This window comes from Melospiza georgiana, chromosome 3, assembly GCF_028018845.1.
Source record: "Melospiza georgiana isolate bMelGeo1 chromosome 3, bMelGeo1.pri, whole genome shotgun sequence".
Classification (NCBI taxonomy): Eukaryota; Metazoa; Chordata; class Aves; order Passeriformes; family Passerellidae; genus Melospiza; species Melospiza georgiana.
Window position 1 is genome coordinate 56,509,267 of NC_080432.1, and position 17,821 is coordinate 56,527,087.

A 17,821-nucleotide genomic window follows, 5' to 3' on the forward strand; every position below is an offset into this window, starting at 1 on the left:
TTACAATGGAAACCAAATTGAAATGCTAACTAATTTAAGCCCTGGTGCTGCAACTACTTTGCTTACACATCTGTTTGCAAGAGAAAGGTCTTAACCACACAGTGAAATAACTCTGAGATTCCTGTTTTGGAAAATGGGATGAAAGAGTTCTTAGAATACCAGAAAACAAGGGCTCTGTCAAACAGTAGTGATAGCCTTAAAATTCTCCACATGCACTTCTGAAAAAGAAAGGGTTGATTTGTAAAACCTAGTAAAACTCAACATCGAACAAAACAACATTGTCTGGGTCTCTTTATGTGGCCTGCCTGGGAGAGCAGCCAACAGACTGATTTAGTTTAATATTATACAGAAAACCTACCTGTAAAATCAATCATGGTAAGCTCTGTGCAGGAAGTTCAGGGCAAGGGTGAAGTAGCCAGTTGTCAAGTGTTGTTCTTGTGTTAATAGTCCTTTCAAATATGCAGTTCTTCTCGGTAGTTCTCTCTTTAGATTGAAGATGCCTGACAAACAAGAAGCTGTAAGTTAACATCATAATTTCACTGATCCTAAAAAGCCACCAGAACAAAGCACTGGAATGTAAACTATGAAAATGCTGTTTTCATTGAAGATGACAAGGGAAGCTCTCTTTGTTACTTTTCGACCCTCCGACCTCCCAAGAGTCATGCCAGAGTTGTCACATTTTTCTAATTAAGTATTTAAGCATGAAACATGTTCCACATGCAGTCATTCCTTCTAAGAATATGAAAGAATACAAGGAAGAGTGGCCAAAAATATTTTGTGCAATTTATGGAAGTACCCATCTACTGTGAGGTGCACTCTACCTGCTGATGTGCACATTTCATCTGGCTGACAAGGATACTCATTATCTTTGTGAAAATGATGAATAACCTTTAACTCCTTGAGAAATTACTGCAAATGAAAGCCTGACAATGATGGGCTGAACCTGAAGTGATCCATTCTAGTGAGGTGAACAGAAATTGGAATGTATCCCTTCCATAGCACAGTATTTTTGGGTAACCACTTTGGTGCTTATGGCCAGGCAGGAATCTGTATTTCTTGGTGTCCAGGCATTACCTCACCCAGACAGAAGCCTGTGCACCACAGTCCTCCACACAAAAATCCTTTTCCCTGCTCCCTTTAGGCTTCCCATCAGGAAAGCCTAAACAAATATGGAGGCCACATACATATGGCATTTGGGGAAGCAGATGTCTATCAGCATCTTTGTTAAACCTGCCAGACCTTCTTAATTTGCTTAGCTTTGTAACAATCCCCTGGTTGTATATCAACCCCCCCATTTACATTTGCTGTCTGCATTGAGGTATCAGACAAAACTGTACATCTTTTAATTTGCAGGTTTGCTACACACTGGAGCAATGTGTTTACTTGAAACAGGTAAAAAGCTCTAAGGGGTGTTTATTATTATAATATCTCTGCATTTGGGAGACCCTATCTGGAGGGGTCTCCACTGGTGCAGTTCTGGTGTCCCACCATAAGAAGAACATAGAAGTAGTGGAGCAAGTCCAGAAGAGGCCATAAAGTTGGTAAAATGACTGGAGCACCTTCCCTACCAAGGCCGGCTGAAAAAGTTGTGTCTGTTCAGCTTGGAAAAGGTTGTGTGGAGACCTACAGCAACCTTCCAGTGTCTGAAGGGGCAAACAGTGATGCCAGAGATAGACTCTTTGGCAGGAACGTAGTGATAGGACAAGGAGTAATGGGTAAAAACTGAAGGAGGGAAAATTTAGGTTAGATATTAAAAAGGTTTTTTTCACTGTGAGGGTGGTGAGGCACTAGAACTGTTTGCCCAGGGTGGCTGTGGATGCCCCAACCCTGGCAGTGTCCAAGGCTGGCCTGGATGAGGCCTTGAGCAACCTAGTGTAGAGGGAGGTGTCCCTGCCCATGGCAGGGAGAACTGCGACCGATCTTTAAGGTCTATTCCCACACCTTAACATTCTGTTATTGTACTAAAATACTCAGATATGTGACAGCTTAAGCTAACTGGAAAAAGAAAACCCTGGCCCTCAACTAGGAAACTAATTGCCTTTTTACTGCTCTTCCCCAACCTTAAGTCGCAACCATCCTGTGGTAAACACCACAGCGGCAGCCTCTGCCTGGCCCCGCCTCCGAGCCGGCCTCAGGCCGGGCAGGGCCCGTCGTGCCCGAGGCCTCGGGAGGCACCGCCCGCCCGGGGCGGAGCGGACAGGGGGCGAGCGGGGCCGGGGGCGGAGCGGGGCTGGGCTGAGGTGGGCTGGGGGCGGAGCGGAGCACCGGGCGGGGGTGAGGGCGGAGTGGGGACCGAGTTATGTCCAAGCACGTGTTTCTCACGGGACCCCCAGGTAATGGGGGCGGGAGGAGCCCGGGGAGCCGGGCAGGGGCGGTGGCGCGGCTGAGGGGATGGCCTGGGATACGGCCTGGCCCGGCCTTGACTGGCTTGGCTCGGCCCGGCCCGGCCCTCCGCGGCACCGGCGGGGCTGTGAGGCGCTTAGAGCCAGGGGAAGGCAGCTGCTGCCGGGCCCCGGGCTCCGAGGATGCCCCGGGAGCGCCTCCAGCTGCAGCTGGGCCCGGCACCGCCCGAGGTTCCGCGGCTGCGGGCCCGGAACTCCTCTCCCTGCTCTCCCCCCCTTCCATGTGTTGATGTCAGAGCTGTTGCACTAGTTAGTTTGTTCGTAATAAAATGCCACTTTACCTCCATCCAGTCCTCCAAGGCATGCACTTTTCCAGGTGCTGCTGCTGCTTTGTCCCTGGCTTCTGCCCTGGATTTAAGTGTTGGGGGAAAAAAAGAAACACCTCCTGGACAAGTAATCCTGCTTCAGTATAAACTGCAGCGATTAATAATTTTGGAGAGCTCATCTTTCCTGTAATTTAACTGTAGTGATTTAGCACTTCCAGCCTCAGTGAAGTGCAGGTGTTGGTAATAACTGGTGTCCCGGATGGGCAGGCCTTGATTGAAGCAGTGAAGTAGTTTGTCACGGTAAGGGAATCTGATTATTGTGGAGACTGAGTGGGACATTGTATGAGGGTCAAACTTTATGGTTGATAAAGAAATTAGCCAGTTGTTATGATTGCAGAACTTTGCTTTGTGCTGTGAGAGTAAAGCAGTGGGCCTAATTCTCCTTTTTGTGAACATCTTGGAGATGCCTGTCTATTTTAAATGCTGCTGTTGGGCTGATATAGGAATACATTCCACCCACTTCACATGGGCTTTCCAACCACTTGAATAAAGACAGTCTTTCAGGAGATGCAGAGGTTAGGGCTGCTTAGGTCTTGTCTCTTTTCATTTACCTGAAATAGGATGTAGTGTTTTGATTAGCCAAATGCCTAACTTCAAGCTTCCTTAAACTTAGTTTGAATGACTCTAGCTTGTTTGGCAGTTTACTGAATGAATGTTAAAAAATTTGAGCTAGCAAATTCACTTAGCAAATTTAGTATAAATTCACTTACAAGAGGCAAGGCCTTGAAAAGATGTAAGATAACTGAGGATGCCGCATTTGTCATTATTTTGTTGTTCAACTGCCAGGAAGCCCTTTTCAAATTTGAAAAGTTTGCTTAGGCATTTGACTACGTGGCTTTGAAGCCACAGAATATTTTGTCATTGGTGTTGACTGTTAGGAAAGCAGTTCCTAAATCTGCTTAAAGTCTAAATTAGAAATTTGGTGTGTGCACGTTGAAATGATTTCTGTTGTCATCTTTAGGCATCTCATGTTTGGTCTGTGTTCCTTATCTCCAGGAATTTGAAGGTTTATTCTGCAGGATTATTTTCTATCATCTGAACTTTTTAAAGCAGTGGTTAAAAATGAAGTGATAGCACTAAATTTTGTGAGAGGCAATAAAGATGAGTTTAAAAGGAGATCACTGAGGGATGTACTTGTACTATGGCAGAGGAGAAAAACTGAAAGGATGTCTGGAACGTGGCCAGTGTTCACATTGTAAAAGGTGCATCAGACTGTGCAAGGAGATATCAGGTGGCAAGAGTTTTAAGGACCTGTCTTAGGGTAAGAAAATTAAATTATAGGGTCAGAAGATAATGTCAAAAGAGACTTGAGGAAGTTTAAAGGAGTATCAGCTATCAGGCCTGGCCAGGTTGCTTTAGGTTTTATCCAGTCATGTCTTGAAAACATTAAAGTACGTGAAGATTGCACCGCCTCTCTGGGCAGCCTCATTCATGGCTTTATTGGCCTCACTATAAACAAGCTTTTCTCTCTATCCAGTCAAAATGTCTCTTGATTCTGTTGCCAGAAGGAAAAGTTTTCTGTTGTTGGGACTTTGTAAGGATTTGGCATCTCAGGGACATTGAGTGCTTCTGATTTCTAGGACATCAGTGGAAGAAGTGTGTCCTTTGTGCCAGTTAGGCATCTGGTAATAGCAGTCAGCTTTGACCTTCTGATCTAAAAAAGGGGTGAACTTAGCTCTGATCTTAAAAGTAGTGAATATCAGTGGTAGAAAGGGAGATTCATCAGTCAGTCTTCCAGCAAGCTTGGCTATCAGTTTTGTGCCACCTGCCTCGTGGTAAGTTTGTGGCCTGCTCATGCATCATCTAAGCTAACAAATTCGTTGTTAGCCTGGGATATTTGTACCATTCTGTGGTGAGACTTTACAGCGTCAGTACAGCGTGAATGTTAAAAGATACTTCTGTTTTTTCCTACCATGTAGAAAAAGTAATTTGCAACCTTCAAAAGTAATCAATGTTCCTGCTGAACTGAATCATTACTGTGGCACTTAAAAAAATGGGCTTTTAGTGTAGAAGAAGATTAATGCTGTGTGCTTTTTTCCATTCATTATTTTTAGGGGTTGGAAAGACTACTTTGATCCAGAAAGTCACTCAAGCTCTAAAATCCTCAGGCGTTCCTATTGATGGATTTTACACACAGGAAGTTAGAGAAGGTGGCAGGAGAACAGGATTTGATGTTGTCACTCTGTCTGGAAACCGAGGACCTTTATCAAGAGTCAGGTATTGAAGTTTTAATAACTGTAAGCAGCTTATTGTTTTATGTGTCTGCTCCAGTCCAAAAGACTGGAACACGTTAAATGCTCCTCCAGAAGGTGATTTCCAGCACACACATGGCTTTCAGGGTCAAGTTCTTTGCTTGGTTTTTGTGTCCTGGCTGATGCCTATATTGTATATATAGGCAGTGTCTGTTGCACAGTGAAATATTGAAAATGTGCTGGGCAGGGGTGTTCTTCCTTACTGGCTATTTTGCATCAGATAGAGGAAACACTGCTGAGGCCAGGTCCCTTTGGGATGCAGTGAAGTAGCTTATTGTGGGCAGGGAGAAAGATTTTTGTGTTTCCACTAGCTGATTTATGGAAACAGAAGTGGAAAATGAAAAGGGAAATTGCATATAGCATTGTTTTAAAGAACATTTGACTGGTCCACGAAAGTCGTCTGAATTTTAAGAATTTTAAGAAAAAAAGGATTTCAGAGCCCCAGGGGGGGGCCTCTGAAGTGCAGAGTGCCTCCAACTCTCTCCTGATTCACTAGACTTAGATTTTCATACTTAGTGCAAAACTTGGTCTATGTCCAGTGTGACCTTAGCATCTCATTCACACAGAGTTGATGTGAAAATAATTTGCACTCTGCTAATAATGGAGGTGCACCTAGCACAGTGTGGTACAGCACATGCAAAGTGAGTATTTTTCCAAGATTAAGGGTTTTTCAGCCCATACTGAGATGATGCTGCTGTGATGCTGTCTGTAATGTCACATAACAAAATTCAAAGATCTGAACTGCAGACATGAGTTTTGATTTCAGTGTAAATGTACCTGCTGACTTCTAAATGCCATTGTCCTTCTATACACTGTTGAAATTTGAGCTCGCATAGTTGTGAAGGATGCATGTGGTGTATTTATTTTCTGACAGCAAGCTATCTGCAGTGACTTACTGCATGGCTTAGAATTTCTTTCCCTTTCTTCTTAGGAAGAATTAAGGGGATTTGATTTATTTGGATAACTTCCTATAAATTCACTTGAAGTGAGTTTAGTGAATTCTGGCTAAACTCAGTACTTTGAAGGAATTGTATATCTCTTTTTCAGTCCCAGTTCTGATTCTTCTGCTTCAAGACGCGAGTACCGGGTTGGACAATATGTTGTAGACCTTGTTTCATTTGAGCAGCTGGTTCTACCTATGCTGAGAAATGTGAGTATTCTATGAAAGCTGCTGATAAATGTATGCTTTATGATAGTCACTGTTACTGGAAGGCCCTTTTACACAGCTAATTTTTGATAGTAATTAATGGCCTGTTTCTTGGGTACATCTAGTTCTGATGTAAGTCAGGGTCAGGAAGCTGGAGGGACAAATCTGGCTGGTTCTCTTGTCATTGTTGTGGTGTTGGAGAGATTGCAGTCCTGTGAACAGGACCTCCTTGAACTGAAGAGGCAGCAGGTAGGAAATTTCTTCCTATGTCACTGTCCCATACTGGAGAGCAAACAAAATGCACAAGTGGCTTACCACAGAGAACTGGATGGAATCAGTGGGTCTAAGAAAAAGGCTTTTACTGCTGCTCTTCTTGACAGACTTTTTTTCCCCCTCTTCCTGATTCCTGTCTTCCAAGAGTAGAAGCATTTGTTTCTTGAATCCAGTGAGTATTTTTGATTACCATTGTATCAATACCTGCAGACTGATAATACCAGCTAGATTATTTGGGATTTAGCCTGCTGCACAAGGAGTGCTCTGGGTGTGACAAGACTTCCCACACAATCTTTTTGCTATCCTTTTGCTAATATTGTGTTACTTCTTTTTTCTTCTCCTTTCTCTCTCTCAGTCCAACCTTTCCCCTCTCCAAAATTAAACAAGAACAGATTTGATTTCGGCAATAACATACCACAAACAGTGTGCAGCAGCTGCTGAACTGTACTCCTAAAAAAATCCTGTTGTGATTTTTCTACACTGCCAAAGCTCAAGGGGACAAGGAAGAAGGGATTTTTTGGTGGACTTAAAACAAAAAGCCCAAAATGGTGCAAGGAGCAAAAATGAGATTGAGGATCTGATTCTTGTTTTCGTCAAAGAACAGTGAAGTCTGAAAGTAGGAATACAAGGATGTTGGGGTAAGGGAGAAGGGAGGTAATAAAAAAATGGGACAACTTTTATATGTTAAATGTCACTGTAACCATATTTATTATGTGAGTAAAGAGAAGGATAGTTTATTTAAAAATACTTCATTAGGCCAGTGCTGTACTTGGAATCCTTTTACCACTGAAATCCAGGAGAGACCTTCCTAGAAAAGTGTTAGCAGTGTTGAATTTTTGCATTACTTATATGGCTTTCTGTAAGTACAAGAAAGTGAAGAGAAGAACTGGGGCCAGCACAGTCACAGAGTGCATGTGCCCATCCTCATAGAAAGTGCTGCTCATCAGTTTTGTGGGAATGTGGTCACACATGAAGATGGCCCAAAATGAAAGAGGAGAGTGAGGAAGGTGATAGAACTGAAACAAGGAGAGACAAATGAGGAATGAGGGTAGCAGCATCATAGGTATGTTCTGGTTTGATGAGAGAGTAGCACAGAATGGACACATGCCCATTTAGGCTTGAGGATAAATTCAACTCTGAAGGCTTTTTTCATTTCTGTGAGAATAGGCTAGATCCTACAATGGAAGATCTCTCTAGTTCTGCAAACTTTATCAGGCAGGACAGATAGTTTTTTCAGGGTTTTTTTTCAAAGCAAAATACTCTCTTCCTCAATGTGTGACCTAGTGACTAGTATTGGCTTTTTGGCTCACTGATCTATGAAAGGATTTTTAGATAAAACAGCTACTCAGGAGGGACTTGGCTTGAAATGATTTTGGGATGCATGTTATACAGTTCTTTCACTTTCCCAGAAGCAAATACTTTGCCTTCACAAGGGGATATGTTTCGACCTTTTTTTCTTTTTTTTTTTTTTTTAGTTTCTGTACTATATGGCTTATATTGGTACATATTCATGGATCTATAATGGTTTGAATTGAGTTGATTTTCTCCTCACTTCTACAAATAATGGAGTGCAGTTCTCAGTCACTTTTACCAAAATAGGGTAGGCAGTGCAGTTGAAGAGTTCCTCTGCTTTGTGAGCTGCCTTTTCCTCAGTAGCAATCACCCTTGTTTTCTCCTGGGCTTCCCTGCTGCTCCAGCTGCCTGCAGCACGGCACTGCTTGGCACAGCATTCACTTCATGGCAAAAACAAGCCTCTGATTTGGTTAAAACTGTGTCTCTCCTGCTATCCAGTGGCTAGGACTACAGAATAAGGTGTATCTCAATATGTGTCTGCTCTAGTGTGAGAGAGGCTTGCAAATGACTTGGTTATTATCCAGACAGCTTTGAAGACAGCCAGGAGCTCAGAGTCAAATGCTCCATCATCCCAACTACAAGAGGAGAAACTTCCAAATCTAGATTTAATGGAAGTCTTCTTTTTAGATACCTGTTTTGTGTGACTACTGATCACATAATTAAATGTAATCACTACATGCATAATTTAGTGGGAAGAGTAAAGTTTTTAAAAATTGCTGACCCTTCGAATGATTGAGAGCTGCTGTAGGCAAAGTGCAGTTCTTAATTGTCAAGTAGCTCATATGTGATCATTGTGAGATTCTGCTTTACAGAAAATCTGATGTTAAGGATATTTCCTATTGTAGTTGGTATTTATACTGTATGGTTGTTTCCATCCTTCCAAAGATCTGTCCTAAAGAAGAAATTACTGATTTATAAGTCTGTCATTTACCAGCAGTAGCTTTGACTTCCTGCTTTCCCCTGTATTACAGTTGAATTTGTTTCTTTTGGAGGTATTTGTTTTTTCAGCATAGAGAGTATGTCTGTTGCTTGTTCTAAGTTTTGCTGTTTACAGTCTCTTGGTGCACTTTTCCACAGGTAAACCATGGTGGTGACACAGAGAAAAGAATTTGTGTCATAGATGAGATTGGTAAAATGGAGCTCTTCAGCCAGGCTTTTATTCAAGCTGTTCGTCAAACGCTGGCTGGCTCGGGGACTGTGGTGCTTGGAACTATTCCAATACCTAAGGGAAAGCCACTGGATCTTGTTGAAGAAATAAGAAGTAGGAAAGATGTTAAAGTGTTCAATGTGAGTAATATTTAATATCCTTAAAGAGCTTTCTGCTCTAGGTTACTGGTTTATATTTGGCTCTGTTTAAAAACTGTTACTGCCAGTTGATAGCTGTGGGTAGCTTGCATGAAATAAGTTTTTTAGTTTCCATCGTATTCTTAATGGGCAGGTGTTCACCTTATTAAAAAAAAATCCCATTTGGCACTCACTGTAGCTGTCTCACACAGCTGGCTTTGCTTGTGTGGGGCTGCAGAAGTAATGCTACAGTTGTTTTAAAAGGTTTCTTTGCTGTAGTATTATTGCTGTATAGGTATTCATTATTCCTAAGAGTTAAATCTTCTAAAGTACAGTCAGATTTTTAAGCTTTTTTTGTTTTTTTCCATTCTGGCTTGCAGAAATATTACCAGTAGTCATATTCAAGGAAAAAAATAAAAGGAAAAAAGCAGCAGTGGAGTTTCCAGGAATGATTTATAGAAGAAAGACAGTTGTAAATGGAGTGTATTTTCTCTGGAGTCAGTGAACCAATTTTGGAATTCATTATGTTACTTTTACAGGCATAATTTTCAGAATATTACGGCCTCAGAGTACATTTCTGATCAATTACAGGGCAGTTCTCAAAAACTTACCACAGCAAAACTTAGCCTGTTCTTAGGAGTGCATGTGTGAGGTTTCCTTAACATCAGTAAGTGTCCTTGATGCTTCACAAAAACAGAGGTACCTCTCACTCCTTTGATTTATGTTGTTTCCTATTGAAAGCTGGCTTAAAAACCTGCAGTGCTCAAAGTTCCTTGGCTTTACTTTAATTGAGGGTCCCATCATCATCTTCAGTTTCTGTTTGTATATTAAATGCTGATGTAATTAAATGCTAAAGCTACAGTAGGAGCAAAGATGAGAGATTATTCCTTTCCTTGCATAAGCATTCAACTCCCTTCATTCCTTTCAGAGATAAACTCTCCAGTTTTGTTTTTTTTTTCCATTACTGAGCTGATGTGTGTTTGTAGTCAGACTGTTGAACAGAAATAGACATAAATGTGAATTTTGTATGAGTGGCTTTGCAGGGGTGGGACTGGGGAAGAGGGGATGGAGAAGCCTTGCTGAAAGTACCAGTCATTCTGTGCTGGGGCTGCAGTCATGGCAGGACATGGTGCATGCATTTGGTCCTCTTGTGAGAGGAAACGGGGCTGGAAGACAGCATTTGGCTTTTCAAAGAAGCTTTTGAGGCTTCTACTGTCTTGTTTTATCAGGTGATATTCAGAGGGCAGGGGCTACTCAGCCCTTGGTTTTCAGCTGTTATCAGTCTGCTGATAAATCTTTCTCTCAAGTACTGACTCCAGCCAGCAAAAGTCTTTGTGTAAATTTCAATGGAGTGGTCTTTTCTCTAGCTAAAAGATCCTCACTAAAACAATGACCCATCCTGTTCATGCTGCTGAGATTAGGACATGCATGTTTCTTTAGTGAAACAGACATCTCTGGTGAATCCATTAACCAAAAGCATGGCTGTGAAATGTGTGACAGACTGCAGCCATTCCCAGGTGTCACAGACCTGCTGAGCTGAAGTCTCGTGCAGGAGAGCATCTGTCTCTCTTGCTCCAGTGACACACTGCATGCTCTTTCCCAGCTGGTTCCAGTGTGTGCATGAGCGGGAGCAGAGCCTGCCTGGGGGGAGTCAGAGGTGTCAGCAGCTGAAGGGGATACTGGGTCACCAGCTGCTTTCTTCAACATGGCATGGGGAAACCTGGAGTGCCCAAATTGCTCACAATCAGTAATTTCCTACTAACTTGGATGGTGCCTGCAAGTGTACAGAAGTAGGTGGCTAACTTCCAAAAACATTCTGCCTGCTTTGTCACTCAATATGGAGTTAAGCTGCATTCAAATAGCTCATCTCAGTTTTTCATCCTGCTCCTAATGTCACCAGGACAGTTCTGAGGAGAGAACAGCTGTTTGGTGTTTTACAGTCCCTTCTGTCTTGAAAGCATATTTTGTTGGTGTAAGTGGGCCCAGATGCCCTAAAAGCAATTCAGCATTTGGTCCCAAATGTTTAATTTATTATGTTTAGGGCACTTAATGATAGGAGCTCTGATATTTAACACATTTGTTTCTATTCTTACCCATTTTGCTGAGAACTAAACTTTGCAGTGAAACTACAGAGGCTCTTTTTGCACTGCCTGTGTCTGTGTAGATTTGCAGACATGGTGGCATGAATAGGATCAGGTTATCCTTAGCAGCTGGCAGACACTAATTTTCTCCCATTTTCTCATCTATTAATTTTGCTTGCTTGAAACCCATTAGTGAAGTATGGTTGCATATGCCTATTAAGAAAGAAAATAGTTAAATGGATAGGGAGAAGAAAAGGTTCCATTTGAACAGATTGTACATGAGTGGTTTCCTTGACTGTATTTTTAACAGTTAGAGGAAGAAAGCTTTTGTCCTCTATAGTTGCCTGCTTGGAGTCTAGGTGGCAATTTCCTCCAAATTACATAAATGCTTAATATAAGCAGCATCTACAGTTATTTTCAACTCCTTTCTAAAAACATACCCATCTGTTTGTACATTCAGTACAGATACTGGGAGGTTTGTTCTCTCTGGGAAAGCTGCCTGCACAGAATGTCTCCAGATCTTAAGAGGGGACTTATATCTATCAAACAGCCTTTGTAAAACAGTTGTGAAAATTTCCTAGCACTTGGTGCTTTCTCTCTGCTGCTCTCACTGGACTTCTGGCATATAGGTATGGAAAAAGGACAGATAAAGTGTAGTATTGTTTCTGTTGGCTGTGAGGGAGTGGGAAAAGCTATTAAATTGTACAGAAGGTCCTTTGAAAGTCAGGATATCAGTAAACTCGCTGTGAGATTTAGTTTGGCTCATCAGTGCTGTGTATTGTTTACCTCAGGGTCCCAATAGCCTTACTGAAGAGCATTCTTTGTTGTCTTGCTCTCTTTGTTTTTGTGGGGTTTTTTGTTTATCTTATAAAGCTTGGACTGATTCTCAGTAAAAACAGTGACATTTTCAGACAGATCTTCCTTTTCATTACTCTTCTCTCCTGCCCTTTTTTTTTCAGTGTCACTTTTTCATTAGTCCCATGCTGATCTGCTGTCTTGAATTCAGTGGTAGGTGAGACCACTGTCTGTAGATTTTACAGTGTTGGTTTACAGCACTTGGCTAGGATGTGGGTGACTGTGAATAGTGGTAGCTCCTTGGGCCATTTTACTCAGCTAGAACTGTCACCTATTTAACAACAACAGTAATAATAGTAAAACTTTGTCTTGTCATTATTGACTGTAGTACTGGAAGGGATACAAATTCTTGTGCTCACATCCTAAATGCAGATACAGGGAGTGCAGTGGAGCCTTGCTGGTAGAGAGTTTTATGCTGTGCATGGTGTTTTGTCTCTTTCCTCATCAAACAGCTTTTTTACAACTTTGTATGAGGCCTTACTTATTTTTTCTGCTCATGTGTCTTTGTCTGATTTCTTCCTGCCCTCTCTGCAGGGATCTGAACAATGGGGAAAAATTCTTAGACTTTTTAAAATGAAGCTTTTGCTGATGCTTGTTACCCCTTTGCAACTGCAATCACCTCCCCAGTTTTATTTGAGTGAGTAATGCATGGCACAGTGGGTCACAGGGCTCTGGATCAGGACCCAGTCTGTCAGGAAGGGATAATTTACACACACACAGCCCCCAGCTCTGTGTCCCTGGGAGCTGAGCTGACTAGCAAGCACCAGCACAGTTGGCAGTTTACACTCATCTGTATTCACATCTGCTGGACTTGAAGCCCAGCATTCCCATGGATGGTCAGCCAAAGGCATATCTCAGTGTGCTGCAGAACACTCCAGCTTGCTCAAATAGTTTCATTTATTTTCCAAGGTGTTTCTTTCCTGTAGCAATAAGGTTCCTCAGAGTACAGAGTTATGCTGCTAAGACTGTTTTAATTTTTTTCTTTACAGATGTTTTTTACTTGATCTGTCATCTTAATAAATACAACCCTTTGAAGTAATGAAGGGATAAGAGCTCCACTTTCTATTAGGAAAGTTAAATTTGGTAGTTGAAAAGGATTTCTAGTAATGACAAAAGTACATGCTGGTTCTTTGAGTGATTCTTGTTAGTTACTCAAGTCCTGAATAATACTGCAAAATACCACAGGCAATTAAATCAAAAGATCACTAAATATTCAATTGCAGCTTTGGTGGGTTTAGCATGCTGTGTTCACAGTAGCAGAAGAAGGCAGGTGTTTGACACTCAACATTCCTGCACTGAAAAAGAAATCCATTGGAATTTCTGCTTTGATTTGTTTTTGAAGTAAACATTTGTATAGAAGCTATTCATGAAATGACATCAGTTTTAATTTCTCTTTCCCTAGGTTAGTAAGGAAAACAGAAACAGCATTTTGCAAGACATCTTGGCAGCTGTGGAATCCTGCAGAAAATGAAGACCTTTTCTGTCCTGTAAACACTAAAGCTTTCATTTCAACAAAACATTACAACATTTAGTGGATGGTTGAGAGTCTGTCCTTCCTGGTTTTGCCCCCTTGAGGCTTCACTGGAGCCTTCAGGGTAAGCAGAGTAAAGCTGGTAATACTCTAAAATGGGATGGCAGGATTGTAATGTATTCAGTTCACTGAATTGAAGAAAAATTGAACAGATGTGTAGCTAACATCCAGTTTTAATCTGGGTGTTTGGAAGTTAGATGGTCAGCTCTGATCCAAGTTACATGTGAGAAGAACTAACTGTAAAATCTGTTTAAGATCTGAGTGTGTTCAGATCGCTTCAATATCTGCAACATAGCCCTGGTGCAACAGAACAGAACCCTTTCCAAATGTAGATGAGTCCTGCCTGGTTTATGTAGGAGTGTAGCTCTTGGTGACCCAGCTTGGGTGTATTCAGGTGTGTTTTAGCATGGGTGCTGACAAATCAGCGGGTAGAGGGAATAAGCAGATGTGCTCTCTCCTCCTACCCCTAGGCACCCCTGTCTGCAGTTGCAGTATAAGGAGGGTTATCCAGAGTTTCAAGGAAACGTCCTGTAGTCATGAGTGACATTTACAGAATTCCATTTTGGGAGGAAAACCAGCCAAGTCTACCCTCTCTTACATGGCCCAGACACTTAACTGATACGAGGTCTGCATTTTGAATTAATTTGCAGTTTTCTGGTGGCAGTCCTGTCCTACACCCCCTTACAAATAATGTATATAAAAATCTTCAAGTCCATGAAGTTAATGAAATCTTGTGTTTTTCAAGCTGAGTTTAAGTCATGATTGACTTAATACTGTATTTGTCTATATTAATTTTACAATCTGTTATGTTTATTGATACTTATGTTTGTTTGGGCTTTTTTGCCTCATTCAATTCTGTACATGCTTAATGGTGAAATAAGAAGTGTTTGAGAGTATTAGACAATGTGTTTCCCTGTGAGGACTGCAAATGTGTTCAGCAAAAGTGCTGCCAGTTAATCAGTTTTGCATGTTTGAAAACAGAATTCCCTCCTAGGTTAACACTATTCATTGTAAAATTTATGGTCATCTCTGGCTGAAGAAAGTTGTTAAAAATTTAGTTGTTTCTTAACTCTTTCTGTTCAGTTCAGTGACTGTTAATTTGAGCAAACTATTTAAAGGCATCTTCAAGTACCATTTAATTGATTTATTTCTGTAAAACTGACACACAGAGTTGTATAGGGCTGGATGGGGACAGGTATTTTTACAGATGCCCTGCAGACACTTCCTAGGAGCATAGAGGGAATGTGATTTTTCTTTCCTGTATGCAGAACAAGGGTCTGGTACCAGCATTGCACCTCCACAGGTGGTAGGAAGTGCATGCCATGTTAAATGATGCCATGGACTCACTGCCTCACTGCCTTGTTAGGACTGCCTGTCTGCCCAAATCCATTTAGATGGTAGTACTTACTGTCTTCATCATGCCTGGGGAAAAAGAAAACTCCTGTTAGGGTCTCCACTTGGCAATGTACAGCTTGTGGCTGCTGTTTGCAAAATAAGGTTGTGCTCTAAAGGCACACTAATCCCTTAATTACTTCAGGCATTCTACTCAGCCAAAACACCTTTTTAGATGTGGAGGACTTGGGACCAAAGTAAACTCTGTCAGGGCTGTGTGCCATAGGTTTTTGAACAGAAACCTCTCTGCACCTAAGTGTTGGATGCCCTCCTGTTTCAATGTTAAGTCTCTTAAGCTGTAAGATATGCTGCAAAAGAATAGTTCTTTCAATGATTAAAGAGTTATCCAAAATCTAGCACAGTTTTAGTGGGACTGCTGTTGAGTCTTAAATGAGGAGTGACCTTTAAAGCTAATTAAAAAATGGAGAGATTTGACATTGCTCTGGTAGAGGCCGAAGAGGGGAGTTCTGTTAGGAGTCAGTTTTCTGAATTCTGGTTCAGCCTGTATTGCTGAGAAATCACTTAAAGGGGTTTTTATTCCCCATAAAAGTAGATATATTGCCCTGCATGTAGTGCCATGATGCCTGCTGTAGTCCCATCCTTTAGTACAGTGGGAAGAAAAAAAACACCAAACAATTACAACAAGAAGTTTGGGGAACTTTTGCTCAGTGCCTATAGTACTTTTAATCCATTGTCTCATGGTTGAGACATGAGGCTAGACAGTCACTAGAAAATGCAGGTGGATTTTTCCTTCTCTGGAACTCTGAGTGAAATATCAGCCCTTTTAAACTAATGCATATTTTTGCTACTGACATCAGTGTATCTTGTTTTCTGCTACCTATCTCAAAATTGGTGAGTGTCATTACTTTGTTGTCCTTTTTTAAGCCTGTTTTCTCTCTGAGTTAGAGTGCTTTTCAAGAGAAATAAAGAGAGGTTCTGTGATCTGTGTTCAGCAGAAGGATGCAGATGACCTTAACAGTCATGTCTGGCCTTTAAATCTCAGATGGTCCTGAAGATACTATTTGCCTGTTTCAAATAAACATAGAGTGAGTGAAAAAGTTGTATTTCCAACTGCATGTAAGTTTTTATGACAACCTGTGCTTACTTTAAAGGTAAAATTTTATTGTCTGGTCTTGGCACTAGTAAAATACTTTGAAGGCCTTGAGAGCACTGTAACAGCAAATGGAGCATTCACAATTCCCCTGATGGGCTGATTTTATTAATAGCACACATTTGGTGAAAAGCACCTCTGATGTACCAGCTAGATTCCAGATGACAACATTAGTGCACCTGCAGGTTTTAATTGGTGCAAAAAAGGGGTGAATGTGAGGTACCAATTACTGTCTCAGAGCCTGAGAATCAAGGACGTTTTTGGCACAAGTCTTGTAATTCCAGCATAAAATTGCACACAGCATGGGATAAACAGGGCCTGCATTATTTATCATGCATTAGGCAATTTTTGACTTGTAAAACTGAGAGAGAGAGGTGAATCTTTGATACTGGACCTACTGCAAAGTTAATTATAAGTAATATGTCTGTGTTGCAGATTTAAGGATGTACAAGCACTAGTGAAACATGGTAATTAAGTACCAGCTCCTAATCCAGGGAGTAATCTAAATATGGCAATAATTGGGTATTTTAAAAAATGCATTGAAGAGAAGATGATTATCACATGCTGGAGAATCTCACTGGTATTTCTAATCTTCTATAATGTGCTGCACAAAATTCAGCTAATCTTTAACTTAAATTTTCTAGTAAGAGAAGAGCCATCAGTTGGTGGGCTGGAGGCAAATACTGGTGACATTTCTTGCCTTATTCTAATAAGCAGTTTCTTAAAAAAGCTGTGAATGACATCACAGTGTCCTAAGAACTTAATAGTGTCAGAAAGTCATTCATAGATATTATCTAGTCATCATGTCAAGGGGAAAAGATTCACACTGGTAAGTATTTTTCATTGAGATTTGTTTTCAGTGAAGTGAGTACCAGGATTTGGGAGTGGGGTGAGACTTTGCAGCAAGAACTTCAGTTCCTCACGGAGAAGTAGCATGACACTTCAAAATGGAGGGAACAGCCAGCACCTCTGGTTTTCATTTTTGGATGAACAGAGAAGTACTTTGCAGATTATATCCATCACAGGTTCCTGTTTGCTTGCTGTGGTGGGAAACAGCTGAAGGTCAGGCTGGGGCTTGCTAGTGTTCCTGGTGGATGTGAGCAGTTCAGCACCCTGTGCTTGGCTTTAGTGAATAGTTACTGAAAGTCTTTTTGCCAGATCTTCAGGCCATCTTTCACCATTAGAAGTGTAGCAACTGGCTCTTCCTATATGATGTAAACAAAAGTCTATTTGGGAAAGGAAATTTTAGGAAAACAAAATGTGACGAAGGTGAGTATCCGTGCTTAGTGGGAAGGCTGAAGTACAGTGTTTATGTTTGTTTTACCATATACTCATTATCCTCCCTCCTGCAACCTATTGTGTTGTTCATGTTCCTCTCTGGTTGCTGAGGCAGTGTGAATAAAATCACGCTTAGTGTTTCTTTCCAGCAGTGATGTTATCTGAGGGTAAGCTGGGGGGAGGCAGAAAAAGCCTCCATTTCTTCATCCCTTCTGACTTGTCTATGAAAAAAACTGCATGTACAGATGGTCTTGTGGATTGAGCACTAGATTTCCTCAAAGGATGCATTCAGCTTGCTAACAAGATAGGAACATCACTATTTTCATGTTGTAGAAACAAAAACATTCTGGACTAGCTGAGTGAGGTAAGGGGCCTCCACAGCTCTGGAAAAATCAAGCATAGCACCTGATGCAAAAAAACCCTGATGGAACTCTTGGTAAATGGTCCTTACATGGTGGTAGCAGCATCCTTCCTGCATCACAGCTGTAGCAAGAGATCAGACATGTAGACAAACTGTTAAGCCTGAGCAACTTTAG

At 41.4% G+C, this 17,821-nt stretch overlaps 1 protein-coding gene across 1 annotated transcript; it reads left to right on the forward strand.

Annotated features, from left to right (window-relative positions):
* Nucleotides 1–2,257: 2,257 nt before the first annotated feature.
* Nucleotides 2,258–15,866, forward strand: NTPCR (nucleoside-triphosphatase, cancer-related). Its single transcript, XM_058021545.1, has 5 exons — nt 2,258–2,333; nt 4,783–4,945; nt 6,028–6,130; nt 8,831–9,040; nt 13,376–15,866. The coding sequence occupies exons 1-5, from the start codon at nt 2,300–2,302 to the stop codon at nt 13,442–13,444; spliced, it is 579 nt and encodes a 192-aa protein (XP_057877528.1). The 5' UTR covers nt 2,258–2,299; the 3' UTR covers nt 13,445–15,866.
* Nucleotides 15,867–17,821: the final 1,955 nt, after the last annotated feature.